Source organism: Aythya fuligula, chromosome 2, assembly GCF_009819795.1.
Source record: "Aythya fuligula isolate bAytFul2 chromosome 2, bAytFul2.pri, whole genome shotgun sequence".
NCBI lineage: Eukaryota > Metazoa > Chordata > Aves > Anseriformes > Anatidae > Aythya > Aythya fuligula.
Window position 1 is genome coordinate 61,843,634 of NC_045560.1, and position 16,861 is coordinate 61,860,494.

General features: G+C 33.9%; 1 protein-coding gene across 1 annotated transcript in view; it reads left to right on the plus strand.

Moving 5' to 3' along the window:
- BBS9 (Bardet-Biedl syndrome 9) overlaps positions 1–16,861 on the plus strand; it is a 202,466-nt gene that overhangs the window by 157,071 nt on the left and 28,534 nt on the right. Inside the window, exon 21 of the mRNA XM_032181069.1 lies at positions 11,381–11,603. Within this exon, the coding sequence (XP_032036960.1) occupies positions 11,381–11,603 (223 nt within the window). The remainder of the gene's footprint in view (positions 1–11,380; positions 11,604–16,861) is intronic.

Genomic DNA, 16,861 nt, shown 5'->3' on the forward strand with positions numbered 1-16,861 from the left:
ATTGCGTTACGGCAAACAGCAAATCGCTCTTCATTGGAGGCAAGGCATGCAATGGACTCTTGTCTGTAGCTGAGTTTATTTTTCACAGTGAATTCTGTGGGTAGAATAGAAAAAGTGCAAAGGTTTTGTTGGTTTTGGAAAGAAAGGTTTAGTGTGATCAGTTAAGTCTATTTATGTGTTAAAAAAATCAACGCATCCTTGCTTTACACCTCAAAGGACTAGCAGCTATGTTCAATTGTATTTCCAAATCTTATTTTGTCACTTCTAGATTTTGCAAGAAGGGGACGTAAGCTTTTTATTCTTGATTTTTTTTAAAAAAAAAAGCTTTCTTCTAAAGAGCATAGTTTCTAAACACCAAAAAAACCAACAACCTAGATGGCACAAAATTAAAGGATTGTTCAGATGCAGGATTTCATATGCGTTATGAATTGTAAACTTTTTAAGGACAGAAAGGATCACTGTATTCTTGTCTTGTTTAATTATATTCCCTTGTATCAAACCTCAGAACAAGCATTTTTGCTAGGTATAAACCTTACATTAATGGAGAATCTGACATATCTGTTAGATGTATTATGAAAAATAAAGTTCGCTTTTAGAATTAATTTACCAAACTTGATCTATCACTGTCTTTGTTCTGCTGTATTTCAGAGATATTGAAGTTAAACTTCAGTGGGCTTATCTTATACTAAGCCAAGGACGTCTCAGCTTCTTGCTCTGTCCTGCCAACGGGCAGGCTGGGGGTGCAGCAGGAGCTGGGAGGGGACAGACCCGGGAAAGGTGACCCAAACTAGCCAAAGGGGTATTCCATACCATCTGACGTCATGCTAAACAATATATAGGGGTGGCTAGCTGGGGGGAGGGGGCCGGACTGCTCAGGATTAGGCTGGGCATCGGTCAGCAGGTGGTGAGCAATTGCATTGTGCATCACTTGTTTGTGCACATTATTAGTAGTAGTACTATTATCATCATTGTACTATTATTATTATTGTTGTTATTATTATTGTTATTATTATTTTCCTGTCTTATTAAACTGTCTTTATCTCAACTCAGGGGCTTCACTTTCCATTTCTCTCCCCCATCCCAGAGAGGGAGGGGGGAGGGTGAGTGAACGGCTGTGTGGTGTTTAGCTGCCGGCTGGATTAAACCACGACATATTATAATACCTGAATTAAAAAAAAAAAAAAAAAGCTAGCAGTGTATCATATCACTTTCTGAGAAAATAAGATGGAGATACTCCCAATAATCTTATAAAGCTCTAGATTTATATTGAACATATGCCATAACGATATGCAGCTGAATACATTATTTTCTTCGGATATCTGACAGTCACAAATGTTAATAAGAAGGTATATCAAGACCTAATCATTGAACCATCCTATCTTTAATGCACTGTGATTGTGAATTAAAACCAAGAACACCCATCAACAACTTCAGAACCAAAAGCAGTAATATCTAACTATGTATCCCCCCCCCCCCCCCCAATATTTTGTGAGCATTATTAGATAACCTTTATATATATATATTTTTTCCACATTTTCATGTTGTGTAATCTGTCTTCTTGAATTAGCAAAGATATTACTAGGTAGTGTGAGAAGATATGTCATGCAAATCTTACATATGTTAAAACATCCCAGAAAAAAATCTGTGCCTTTTTTTTTTGTTGTTGTTTTACTATGATTTACAAATTAGCAGATGGAAGTATTTTTCTTCAGTTAATGATAAGGTTCTATGTCTCAGTTTCCTAGATTAACAGATTTCTTTCAGAACTAAAATATATGAGAGGCTGTGCTTTTGTATTTCATATCTTTCAGGACTCATTAGTCAGGCTTCTAAAGCATATTACAGTGACAACCCATTAAAAGATACTATAGTATGAGAAGAAAAAGAATCTCCTCCCCAGGGATATCACTAATACAAAAATAAAAGACTTGGTGAGATACAATAACACTTTAGTGTCTTTCTGTAACTTTTTTTTTTTTTAATCTGGAGCAAGAATAACAAAATTCAATTTCTCTTCCCTGTATCAAAAATTATCTTGCAGAATCTCACTGAGGTTGTAGACTTCATATATGGCAGACTTATTGTTGGGTGTATAGAATATTTCTGGAAGATGCATGACTTCTTGTGTGTTTGCATGCCTACAGACAGCTTTGGCAACATCTGCAAAAACCAGAACAGCACTTTGGTTTATCTAGGTAACTGGTGAAAAGTTTTTAAGGAAAGGAAAGATGAAGTGTTAGATGATTTCAGTGCTAAAAAGCAAAACAACATACTTCTGAAGCTGGGTACAAGGAAGCCAAACCACTCCATTCATGCATTTTACATATAACAGTTTCTTTCATCAGTTGCCAGAAAAGGACCAATAGTTATAAACTATTAGTTTATAAAATAATATATTAATAGTTAAAGTTTGAAAACAGAAGATTGTGAACACACACATATACACACGCAGAAAACCCTAAAAAAAATCATGATTTTTGGGATTTAGGAATGGCTTCTACAGAAACCCATGATGTGTGTGAACATTCATGATTCCAAATGTGATGTATTTGTGTTATGACAAATTACCATTACTAGAGAAATAACTGTGTAACTAGATGGTAAGAATTTATACGTTGGAAAACATACCCTCTTTGCTTTTACAAACACCTGCTCTGCCTTAAAGATCTTCATAATTTTCACTGTTGTCTAAAGATAAAATAATAGTAAGAAGATTTTAGTATACACTCTGTATTGTTCTGTTTTTATGAGATGTGGGACAGTTTCAGGCAATGAGGATGGTCTTGGAGGTGAATCATCTCTCCAACAAAGACAGGCTGAGGGAGTTGGGGTTCAGCTTGGAGAGTCTCTGGGGAGACCTTATAGCAGCCTTCCAGTACCTAAAGGAAAGCTGGGGAGGGGAGATAAAAAGCTGGGAGATAAATACTGACCTAATCCCATTCTTACTCTGACCTAATTCTGAGGTTATTTTGGAAGTCTTTCTGCATGAATGAAGAACATCCTATTCTAAAGGATGCAGTTTTGTCAGTATAGTAAAATTCTACAGCTGGTAATAATCATAATTTGCTTCTGTAAACAGGACTTTCTTCAGGATTGTACTTGAAAAATATTTTAAAATTACTTGATTCATAGTCATGATTGAATGCAGCTTTCAGAACCTTTGTTGAGTAACCCTCAGTTTGCTAGATTCCTGAAACATTCACTCCTTTAGTACTTCTGATTTTCTGCATTATATTTCCAGAAGATCCTTGATAAAATGTTCATTTAGGACCACCAATCTTAAAAGCCAAATACTGCATATGCTCTAAGATAGCTTCAGAAATACTGTTTAAATTTCCAAGGCTTCAGCTTGGAAAAAAGTGTTTCAGCTTTCCTTCCATACCTGAAGAAGATATTATGGAAAGAGATTTTAATAAATCCAGATTTAAGATGAAAATAATAATAATAAAAAATCCATACAATAGAATTTTCCCCAAACTCTTAGTCTTTAGTTTTGTGCAGAAGAGTTCAGTAGTTTTTGGATTGTGCTACAGAGGCCAAAAATACCAGAGGAGTAATGAACTTTTAAACAGAAAGTGTACTTTTCAGGAAAGAATCTATCATACAGATTATGTACTCTGTATTTTCAGGTGAAGTTGCCATAGGATATCAATATGCATTTACCAAGCAGAACTCAAAATGAGCAGTTCTTGTAGAGAGTTGTTCATGCTGCAGGAATTTCTATAAAGTAAATACTCTGACACTGAACAGGTAAAGGCGCTGTTCCTGCTATCACTTGCTATTACAGCACAGTAGTGAAGAAATGATGAAGGTATATATGATAGACTGCAAAAACAAACAAAAAACCCAAGCCAAACAACAATAAAAAATACTCCAAACCTATTTATTCACAAAGAATTTAAAAAAAAGTCCATTGTAACTGCAGTCTAATTCAGTTTGGTATTACTATTTGAATTAGGAGCTGATAGTGGCTATCACAAATAGTCGTTAATATGGCATTTAATAGCTCTGCACAGACCTGTTGTGCTATAATAAAAAACTTAGACTAGTTTAATAAATTTTAAGAGGTCTCTCATACAGTTTCATGTATTATTTGATTTCTTTCCAAACTTTTCTATCTGTCATTCTTCATAGGTTCTTTAATTTTTTATACCTTAAATATCCGATGCATCATGATCCCTACAGAGATTGATTATTCAGGAGATGATATCTTGTGGTCAGAGGTATTCAGATGTTAACCTTGTATATTCCCAGTTTTTGCATGTCTCTTATTCATTGTGTTTTTAGTAATATATATATATATATTAAAGTAGGGATTATTTCTTTGTATGATGTGTCCAAATCCTTAGTAAGGTTTATGTATTTATAATGCATCTCTTCACAGTAAGTTAAAATGCCAGAATAACTATATGACAAATAAGGATGCTTTTCTGCTTAAAATTATGTTCCCTTGAATTAAAATGAAAGTCACCTGCTGTTTGTAACTTCTTCTAGAATTTAAGTGTCTTTTAAAGTTTATTCATTTTTTTCTGTTTTGGATGTTCAGCTATATCCTCACCTTGATATTACTTTCAGAATTCTGGAAATTCCTATTAGAATGTAATTATTTTTTATGCCAATAAAAATCAAATTAGTAAATAACCTTATGGATATTAAGTATAATATTTGATCAAAGGAGGGTATGACTAAAGAGAGCAGAATAAATACAAGAACTTTGGCTGCTTCTTTTTCTACTGTGTGTTAACCACAAATGTTCCTCTTATGTGTTTAATAGGTTTGGAATGTATTTAAGCTTGAGTCATTTGTCTGGATTTTCATTAGATTTGAAAAATCCCAATAGTCTGTAGGATTTTACTATTTCCTTGCTTTTACATATTCTAGTGGTGTTTGTTGTTGTATAGTATAATAAGTATAAGAAGTATAATTTTTTTGTCCATATGTTATTTTTTAACAAAAGTAAATTCTAGCCAATTCTAGTATAAACTTTGAATGTCATTTTAAATGCACAATGTTGAAGAAGAAAACTGCTTTTATATTACATGGATAATTCTTTAACCAATTTATATGGATCTTAAAAAATGCATTGTCCCATGAGACTGTGCCTTCAAAGTTAATATGTTAAGATTTCAGTAATATTATTCATGCATTTTTTTTCCAGAAGTGACATAGGTATAGTCTTTTCCAGTTACATGCACAAGGAAACATCTTGTTAGCTCTTGTTCTGGCAGAACAGGCACATGTTACATGCCATCTTTCTGAATGCTGTAGCTGTTATCTGCTGTTAAAGAAACAAATAGGCACATTTGAAATGGTAGGATATGCTTAAAGGGTGTGAGATAGGATGACATGGAAAATTCCTGGCAAAAGCTGCTGATGGCCTATGTCAGAGAGTTCTAGTTCAGTAGCCCTGGATTAGTGATTTGTCAAGTTTGTGTGTGTAACGCTAAGGTAACTTTCTAAATCACTGTGAAATCAAAATGTTGAGAGAGATATGGCTAGTGTTTCTTGTGAATTAGAATAAAGGACTGATATATTAAGACTTCCAGGTTTACAAGACTGACTTTTACTATTTAGATATGCATAAATGCCAAGGTTTTCTTTCATTTATTAAGGTGAGTTTCCAAGTATTCTAACGTTTTTGAAAGCTGATGAAATCATTATTGTGACTAAAATCAAAAAGTAAGATGTAGCCAGACAAATTTCTGAGTTAACTGCTGTAAGAATTCCTATAATTTGACTTGCAACAGTTTTGCATAGTTTTTGTGGTATTTTACCTTGCATTTGCATTCTTTTCAGTACTGTCTTGGCTATCACTCTAGGATAAATTAATAGATAATCTGAAAATGGCTCTTACCTTAGAAATAATAATAACATTAATAGCGATAAAGACTTTCAAGGTAAAGTCTGGCTACTGAGGACACCTATGAGCAGGCTTACTCATGGTTGGCTGATGTGCCATTAGAATGATTTATTTACACTTAAGGCAGCTAGTATTAATTTATAAGTGTCTCAATTTTCCCAGTCCCCGAGTTCTGTTAATTCCACTTTTTTATTTTTATTTTTATTTTTTTCCCCTCCTGAGCACATTGTCCTCTAGATCCTTTCCCTGGAATGTCCTCAGCCCTACACTATTTCTGAACTCTTACAGCAGCCACTTCCTTCCGCTTACATCTCAAGCTCTGCTCCATGTAGTGCACTCTGCTTCCCCATCCAGAAACCCTGTTCAGGTTATTTTCAGGTTGGAGAAACTGTGCTCTAACCAGTATTATTATTTATTTTGATCTGTTCTTCCTACAATGATGCTGCACTTTCCTGTCTAAAATGTTTTCTGTTGAGAGTTTTGAGTGAGTTTTATTTGACTTTAGACTTATGAAGGGATTTAGCAGCAAGCTCTGCTGAAAAAAAAAGTTTCTGTATATAGGACAAGTAGCTATGAAAATGACTATATCTAACCTTTTAGAAAAATATGACTATTTTTAGTCATAGTGGGCTTTCAGTATCTGCAAGCATTCTTTGAGGTGCTGCTGCTCTTCTGTATTACCTAGCATAAGAATGGAACTGGCTCTGAAAGTCTTTGTTGTTAGACTTCTGGGCAAACAATTCTGCTTGAAGTTGTTTGTAAATTTCAGAGTAAAAGGCACAACAAAGATTCCAGTAACTTCCCATCCTATCTATGTATTTGTTGAAATAAGCAGACTTCTAGGACAAAACATTCACCTCACAACCACAGCAAAACCTATCTTTGGTTTGTACTGTTTTCTAAACATTCCCCTACCAAAAATCTTGTGGCAATTAGAACAATGTTTCTTTCTTTTGCAGGCTAAATCATTAACTCATTAACCTCATATCCTTTCAAACCTTGTACGTATCATCTCCAATCTAAATACTTTTATAGGGGGTGGTATTTACATATTTACTTTATGTTGCCTTTTGTTTTGCTTTCATATAAGAAGGATGTTTCCATCAGTCTAATTTTGAGTGGTAAAATAGTTGATTATGTTGACCTATTATTTACATTTCCTATATCAAGCATCACAAAATGAACTAGCATTTGCAAAGAGAACCACTTGCTTGTCTCTTACGTCTAGAGAAGAAAAACACTTGAAGACTAATAACTGGGCAAAACTGAATTCCATGGTTATCTATGTTAAAATAGAGGAAAAGTTACTGTGGACATTGCATTGGAGTTAATTATGAATATCAATTATCCTTGTTAGTTGTGTAATGATGCAATGTAACAAACTAGTTAGTTTCCAACTTCACAGCACAAACCCCCCATCTGTTCAAGTTTCTGTGTTTTGGTCTACACACCAGTCTTGAGTAATTTGTGTTCAGAGCCTTTGGGGATTTAAGCTTTGGTATGTTAACTGAATTTATTTACAACAATTTCAGAATAGTAAAGAAGAGTAAAAGCTGTTTCATATAAAATCTGAGCATTCGTTCGCAACACACCCCAGGGCTCCTTCTCATCCTCTAGTTGAATTTTTTCTTTGCTTATGTGTGTGTGTTCTCTTCAGAGCTTGAGAATTAGTGTTGAATTAAAAATAAATCTAGGTATTTACATCTATTATGAGTTTTCATTACAGGGCAAGAGATTGCTGGAGCAAAAGTCTTCTGTACAACTACATTGTCAATGTAATGATGATTTTTAACTTTTCAGAACAGGGATTTAACTAAAAGTACTTATTGGGCTGCTTGTGCAAAGCTACATATCTGTATGAGTAGTTGCTATAATCTGGTCCAGATAAAACTTCATTTGCAAAACTAGTTGTAATTTCAAAAGGCTTGGTAATCTAAAGAAAATGTGGTTTTATCCACTCAAAACATATTTAAGACAGTCCTGTAAGCTATCTTTGCAACTCATTGATTTGACTGCCCCCTATTTCACAATGTTTAGTCAAATCAATTTCTATTACTAGAGAGATCATCAGCTAGAGGAGGCCTAGCTTGGCTGCTTAGATGCTTGTTCACAACTCACTAAAACAGTCTTTTTGCGTTAAAACCTTCAGTGTGTATCAAAAAATATTTTAATAATGTCTAATGTCATTCAGTGTTGAGAAAAGTAGATAAACTAAGAGTTTACCTAAGAACTGCTTAAAATTTGGTAAAACTTTTTGAATGATTTTGGTTAAAAGCAACAAATGCTTTTATTTTTCACAGGAAGTGTACATGGTGAAACTTGTAGGTAAATAATATTTTTTGTTTATTTGTTTGCTTGTTTCAAAGTGACATGTCAGGTTGTACAATATTATTATCTACTCAGGTCCTTCAAATATTTACTAAATCTTGTCTGTGCTGGAAGTGGCTCATCCATGTTATGAGGGAAAATGAGGCAAAAACACTGCACTGATTTGGTCTTCAGATTCTAGCAGTGTATGTGATTTGGTTAAAAGACGGTGCAAAGACTCTACTTAACTATTACTTATAAGAGAAAAATAAGGTACCTATGCAAAATATGAAGCTGAGGTTTTTCCCAATTAAAAAGTTAATTTAATTAATTAAGTAATTTTCATATCTATTTCAGATGATACAATCAATATGATGAATTTGCATGGTTTACTAATATTTCTTCCTGTGAACATTGACTCAGTTCTGTTGTGGCAGCTGTGAAAAAGCTTGCTGCTTTTGATGATGGATTTCTGGTGTCACACCTGTATTGATGGTGTTCCTTTAGCCCCTAAATACACAGAATGATAAACAAAAAGCCATTAGTGAATTTTACAACCATGACTGTAGAAACACTCTTCAGTGTGGGTTTTAGAGTAGACCACTTGCACACCTTCAAATGTTTTTTAGCTTTTTAAAGTATATGGAGTGAAGAAGTTGGTTTTATTTTTTTTTTGGCAGTCTTATTTGAGGCCATTAATTAGTAGTTGTATAAAATCCTTTCAACAAGATTTCCATCGTCGTCATCTTTTTTTTTTTTCATACAGAAGTAACTTTTGTGTACTCTTTTACTAATTATAAAGACTGCTTTGGATTTGCCTGGACTTACTAGGTCAACAGTCCTTGAATTGGTGAATTTTATGGTCTGCTGAAAAAAGTTTAACATGGAAATTAAATACAAAAATGAAGGTTCAAAATGGTAAGGCTATCGTACAAAGTAAAACACACCTGTGTGTCCTGAGCCAAGGACAGGATACTAGCCACTTTGGATTTCATGACTTTCATTAGTTTGTATTTCATTCTTTTTATTTAAATGCTTCTTTCTCATGCATTTTTGTAATTCATTTGGAGAAATACATGTAGATTGGCCTGCTTCTAAGCTACTGTTTGCCGACACCAGTTAACCATGTGTTTCTTTGTCTTCTAGTGAAACTCAAGATTCTTATGTTTATGTTGACTTACTTTTTGTGGCTTGTATTATAATTAGGAGAGCCTAGCCTGACTGTTTTTTATGCTTTGTACATATTAAGTTTCATTGCCCAGTATGTGGGAATGTAGACAGTATTTACCAGCTCATTAACCTCCTTAAATTGACTGCAGAATGGATTATTTCCTGTCACAATCACAGGTCAGTGGATGGATTACACTCCAGTGGACTCTTTCTAGAATATTTGAAAAATGTTAAACTAACACTGCATTGACTGACTGGCATGATTCTGCTAATTTGCATTTTTTGGGGGGGTGGAAGTATCCAGATTAGACAATAGGTTAATGTTGGCATTGTTCTGAAGTTAGGAAAGGCAGTTGTGGACTAAGAAAACTTCACTAGTTGATCCAGTTCCTCTGCAAAATGTAAATGTTTTATACAAATATAGCACATTTTCAGGACCCTGTTTATGAAGACTAGTGTATGTTTGGACAAAGATGAAGTATGTATGACTATGTAGTCTCACCAATGTACCTGGCAACAAATAAGTATTTGTCTTGGACCTATTCTTAAGAAGCAACAAATTCAGGAAAGATGGCCTTTGCATCTCTCAGCATCAAAATTAGTACCCTACCTTCCACAAAAGTCATGTATATCTAAGAGAAAAAATTCACAGACCTTATTTATTTAACGCTGGACTCTGACAGGGTTCACACCATTGCTATTTAATATTTAGACCAGTGATGTTATACTTGCTGAATCAGGGAATTTTGGATAGGCTGGTGATTTTTGTTGTTCAGCTGGTCATTTTCACTCAAGACTAATGCATCATGAGAAAGAGCTTAAACTAGAAGACTCTCTGGTTAAATTATCCACAGCTGGATCTTCAGAGAGCTCTCTTTTTGTTCTGAGTAATCACCATGCAATAAACTACCTCTGTGTTGTGTTCAATTAGGTTAGCAGCAGATTCAGCTGGGTTGTTCCAACCTGTAGCCTCAAGGCTTCTGAAGTCTATAAAAATTCTTGCTAAAATAAGCCTTAGCCAATCAGGGCTGTTACAAGAGTTGATTCTATATTGCACACTGCATAAATGAGATAATGTGTAAAATCTATGTGATATTTAATAACCTTGTTGCAAGGTTATGTTGCAAGGTTAAAGACTTCTGCCATCCAGGATTCTTACTGGAAGGGATATCTTTTATTTGTTTGTGTCTCTGAAAACCAGAGTAAAAACTTGAACCTAACTTTTAAAGGTGCTTTTCACGGCATTTTTGGGAAAGAAACTTACTTTTTTACTGTGTGTTATTTGCAGGAGTAAACACTTTATTTTGTGGAAGTATTTATATCAAATATAAATAGCTTTTCCAAAGGTAACTGCTTGTTTTAATTACACTGGTGACTAAGCTGCTCTTCTCCTAAGTGTTTGCAGCTTCACATTATGTTAGAAATCTAGGTCCCAGTTCACGAGAGCACTAATACACCCATGCTATTGCTGTGGGTATCATACCTTAATTAAAGTTAATTGGCCTGATAAATATATACTGAATGTAATAATTTCAGATTGCATGATGTTCTGTGATACTAATGTGTTGTCAGAATTCTAGATGGGGATTCCAAAGAACATATCATTAGATACCTTTTTTTTTCTTGCTTTGACATGTCTTCAGTATGATGTTACATACAACATGTTATAATGCTTGTATTTATATTTTAATTATGTTCTGAATTCCAGATGTTGCATGCAGGAATTTCTGTTTTTCCATTGTATTAATACAACTGCTGAATTTAACCATTATTTGTCTCATACTGTCCATGTATTATTATTTAAATTTTATTTCTCTCTGAATAATGTTAGAAATAGTTATCCACTCCCTTCTCCCTCCCCTCTTTGATTTGCTAGAAATTTAAGGGCTGTATGCTTATGCCTTTTATTAATTCCTTAATTATATTTTATGTATCAGTATTGCTTGAAAATTTTTAGTCCTTTGTTTGTTACTTTGTATATTATATGCTATATGATATTACAGTTCACCTTATTTTATTTTTTGTCTATTTTCTTTAATACAGGGTTGGGAAGAAACTGTGGATTCTGCCATTTCTTCCTTACTAAGAACTTGCTTGTCCAAGAGCTCTAAGGAACAGGCACTGACTCTTGGTGGCCAGTTGAGCATGCCCAAAGATACCAGCAGACTTAAGAAGAATATCAGCCTGTTCTGCGATAGACTGGCCAAAGGTGGTCGCCTTTCCTTAAGTACAGAATCAGCCACTCAGCAAGTTGCTGCTGTGCCAGGTAAGACATGAACTTTATGTTCATAATTCAAAGCATATAGTTGCATATAAAAATTAAAAATGATGTGCTTGGAGCTTGTTTTTTCACTGGTTGTGGAAGCCAGATGCTACTTGTGCTGTTAACTAATAGGACGTGTTAGTTAATATAATGTTAAATCAAAGTTGTAGCTCAGTTTGATCATTTATTACTCACCCTAGAGCATACGAATAGTTATGGAGCAAATGTACCCTGTATGGTCATCCAAATACTCTAACAACTTAATTATTAAGCAATTCTAATACTCTGAAAGCTCACTGATTTTTTGCACTTTCCAATTATATTTATGTTGTGCATTTCTAACATACTTGATAGAAAAGTGAGGGGTGGGAATTTCCACTTTCTTGATAAATCCTAATTTATTGATTGAGAAATTACTGTAGTTTTATTATCAGCTCTATGATATGCATATGACTAATCGTAATGCAGTGATAACACTGAATACAAAAATCTGCAACCTTAGAAAGTTCAAGTTGGGTAGATGATGCATGAAATTAATGATCAAACTAATTTATACAGGTCTTGAAGGACATTTCTCATTTAGAAAAGGAACTTAGAGAAGATGCTGCACAATTCAGTGCTGCACAGTGATTGAATTGAAAATCATGGAATCAAAACTTTTTAAAGAAATGTTATTCATGCTTTTTTCTGTATTCATACTTGACAGTGGGAGCAAAACTACACCTCTCTAGAAGATTCTGAAGGTTAGCATCTTTGTTCTGCTGCAAGACATTTTCTTCCTGCTTTTTTTCTCTAGTTGGTAGAAGGGATCTTAATAAACATCACAAATTCCTGCTGACTTGGTACACTGTGTTTTTACAGCTACCAGCTGTTTAGGTAGGAAGCTCATTCAGCTTCATAGTGTTCTAACCAACATCATCTCTGTACGGTCTTAGGCCCATATGACCTTCTTTACCTAGAGCAGTCTTCACAAATGTAGGGAAAAGTATATATTGTATGTATACTTCATGCTTAAAATTGAATTTAGTATTTTGTCTTCATGGGTGTTGTTTTCGATCAATATTGGAATTGTTAGGGCAGTATCTTGATTTTCTATCTTTTGTTTTATTACCTCACAAAGTATAATTTAATTCCTCTTTAATGCAATCTGAATGGCTTGTGCAATGTTCTGGCAATTAATTTAGATGTCCTTGTAATTATTATGTGCAATCCTTTTTTGCATGTGGTAATCCAGATGCTTTGGTAAAACGACCAGAGACTGTGCAATGCCAGAAACTATTCTAATTAATTTCTCCTTAGTGTTATGCTGTGCCCATGTCTAGAAGTGGACTGATAATCACATGAAGTGAAGAAGCGATCCAGGATAAATATCAAATTAGTTTTACATATTTTTTCAGTAATTCTTCGAAAGGTTGAAGTATACATTAAGTGGATTTCATTTGTTGAACTTTATATAATATTATGTAAGTATTGTTCCATTGTTTCTCCTTCTAAGAATTTTGAAAAGGCTTAAATAGCTGCCACTCATCTTTTTCTGGCTAAACTAAGGATGAAATGATTTAATGAGGAAATTGACTTCTGCCTGTTCAATTTACCAGTCTTACTGAGATCAGGGGACTGTTCTCATGGTCATGACCCATTACTCTTTTAGGAAAAGAGTAAATTTTCTAGAGACTGTATACAAATTAGCAGAAACTTTAGTCTTCATGAAGGACCTTGAGAAAGCAGTCTGATCATGCCCTCCCCATTGCATGCACAACAATTAAAATTAAAAAATGCTGAACTTATTCTTTTCTATTGCAGGAGGCCGAAAAACAAGAAATCATAAGTGAAAAGTACTAGAATAATTTTTCCTATTGTGGTACAGGTAGACAGTTATACTACCTCTCAAATAAAAATAGTATAAGGAAGAAGCACCTTCCAAGCAAAATACAAGAAATTTGACTGTGGGTTGTTAACCATGTACTGATGATATCAGGATTGGATCAGGATATATGGATCAGGATTAATGTTTCACATGATTAATAGTGAAAAACTAAGTACCTGTAAGTGGCTGGTTGAGACCTCATATAGCAATGTCTCACCCAACATAAACTATAACCTATACATGAAATGCCCTTTGGTCATGATTTATGTTAAAAGGAATTAAAATCTGTAATCCAAATATAGATTCCAAAATTGCTGACTCTAGTATGTAGTGATTTTGAATATCAAATTACCTAATAACGAATCAAAATTATGACCTAATTAGGCTAACACTTGAGAAGGTCAAAAGAAGGTATCAATTAGAGAAATTATTATAAAACCAAATTTAACTTTTTCACTGAGAGTTCAGCATGGAGCCCAGAGAAGAGGTTCTATATATTTATGGATTTAATTTTTAACTATGGAGACTATATGGGTTTTGGAAAACCTTGGAAGAGCTTATGTCGAAGTTATGTTATACTTCAAAATAGAGAATTTCACCTTAATTTTTAAGACAGTCTTATTAGGGAGAAATTATTCTGCCATGTGCTTATAGTAGCAGAGTATTTAAGTAACTAATTTCTAACAGAATGTGTTGTATGCTCTGAAGCAGTGTGAATGCTTGATTGCCTTTGGACAGCGACTGAAGAAAACTTTTTTTTTTTTAAATTTTTGTTTGGGGGAGGGGAGAGGATAAGATGTTTCTGAGGCTTTTAAAACATGCTTTTTGTCTTGTGTCACCTGTTGTAGTTTTCTGTGGCTTTCTCTACATTAGCAACTAGTGTGGTCCAAGCAGATTTACAGAGGGCAGTAACTGAAGCTGGCAACAGGACTTGTATGCATTTCAGAGGGGATTTCTCTGAACTAGCTCTGTTCCTGTTGAATGTACCGATCCTCCTCCAGTAACAAAGTGGTTTGGGTGCATTCCTGGCATTCATCTTTTAGATTCACCTAAAATAAGTGAGTTTGTGTACCCAAGCTTCAGACCAGGCTAGACCAAAAGATAGTCCCATAATCGCTCAGTAATGTAGCAGTCATTGGCTTAAGGATGTTGTTCAATGCCACTTTTTATTAAGCTCATTCTTTTTCTTAACGTTGGAAACTCCTTTTTCTATTGCAACTTTTTTTTTTTTTTTCTTTTAGTGTTTTAAAAATGCCTAGGACCCTTCAAACATTGCAACACTCTACCAGTAAACTGGATTTTTAAAGGTTATACATAGTATGTTCAAGATGATGTGCCCTGAAATCTAGGGGAAATGTGTGAAAGCCATGTTAAAAAACTGATACCTACCTTTAAGTGTGCAACTAGCTGAAAGATGCATTCAGAAAGTAGTTACCAATATTTGTAGTCAGTTCAGAAATATATGCTAGAGGTATGATATGGTCCCTGATGTATCTGGTTTTCTTCATCATTTTCATTAATGACTTCAGTGATGGAACAGTGAGCATAATTCATATGTTAAATTTGTGGTTTTGCGACAAGCTAAAAGTAGTTTCAAGCACGTTAAAAGAGCAATAATTCAGAATGATCTCGATTAATTATACGAAAGATCTGAAATCGGTAAGATGAAATTCAGTGGACACAAGTGCAAAGACTCTAGCAAATAAAAGTCAGACAAATGAATTCAAAATTGAGAAACAATTCCTTATGCACTGCTGGAATAAGAGAGAATCAGGGGGTTATAGTGGACCAGATGCTGCATGGAAGTCAGTAACATGATCCTATTAAATCAAATTCCAACTTCGGAATGTAGTGATATAACTTTAATGAAGAGAGTTAATTATTTATTTCTGTTCTTCATGAGGATGATTCAATTGAAATGATTTGGTAACACAGTTTAAGAAAAGCTTAGATTAATAGAATTCAGAGAAGAGCATAAAATATAATTAATTGAAACAATATGATTTTTATTTCTTCTGAGGGTAGTAAGAAGGAGAAGGTTGAGAAGGGATATGATAGTTTTCCAGTATTTTTCTGTATTTATATATATGATGTTGCTTTCCCAAGTGTGATGATAGATACTTGACTTCACTTTTCATCTTCATAACATTTTTTTTTTTGATTTATTGATCAGATTATAATTTTATTCTGCAAAGAGCTTGTAAGTCTTCTGTTTGGTGCTACCTGCTTTGTGTAATCATGAATTTATCATTCAGATTACGAATGGGTAAATGCAAACATTAAATACACTTTTTTAATCATTGTATGTGTACATATGCACCCAGAATGTATTTCAAGGGAACAGAAGAGCAATGTTAATTTTTTATATATATATTGAAAACATGAATATTGATGTTAAATTCTTAGTACACAGAGTTGTACTATAAAGAAAGACTAGCATTTTTGTCAATTCTAAAAGAAAATAGGATTTTGTTGTTGAAAACTTGTCTCTTACTGTGTTAATTAGAAATTCCTTCATTGGTGTCATCAGGAGAAAGGAAAAAGCAGTATTACTTGGGTATTCTCAAACTTTATGGTGTGGACTAACAGAGAATGCCTTGTGAAATGTAGTGCGTGTTGTTTCTACTCAGAGGTTCCCAGCTCCTGGCTGTAACATTGTTACCTCAGTAGCAACTGCATTATTATTATTATTATTATTATTATTATTATTATTATTATTATTATTATTATTATTATTATTATTATTATTGTTATCATCATCATCATCCCAGGGAAGTTATAATCAGTAAGTTTAAAAAATATTGAAAAGTAATTTAGCAGCCTGAAGAGGACAGGGAAAAGTTGGCCCAGAGGACTAGTCCATTCTTTTGAACTACCAGTAGATATACACTAAATCAACAGAGGCCGATCACAGTTGGAAAACTTTTCCTGTAACTTAATTATTGTGAGCCTGAGATCATAGTGCATTGACAGCTTTGTATAGCACTCTGTGTTGGGTGCAGAGTAGTGTATAAAAAGTGCCAAGTTATTAATCCTCATGGACGTGACACAAATCCAGTGCTGTTTATCTCTACAGAAGACCACAGTCCATTATGAAATGTGATTCTTAAAATGTTTTCCATGTTTTCTGTAGCAATACCATACAAAAGTACATTTTTTTGTAACCCTTCAAAATAATGCTTTTTTCGTGATTTGTCCTAAATTAGTTTAAATGTATCCTATTTTTTTTTAACAATACTCATTAAATCTGTGTAAAGAAAAGTGAAAGTAAAGTTTTATTCAGAGTGTTTGTTCTGTGCTGCAAATACTGCAAGGGTTTTATACACCTAAAGATTGGTCAGTGATGATTGATGGAACTAGTAGTCCACTGAGGTCAGTGGAAACTTTGTCATTG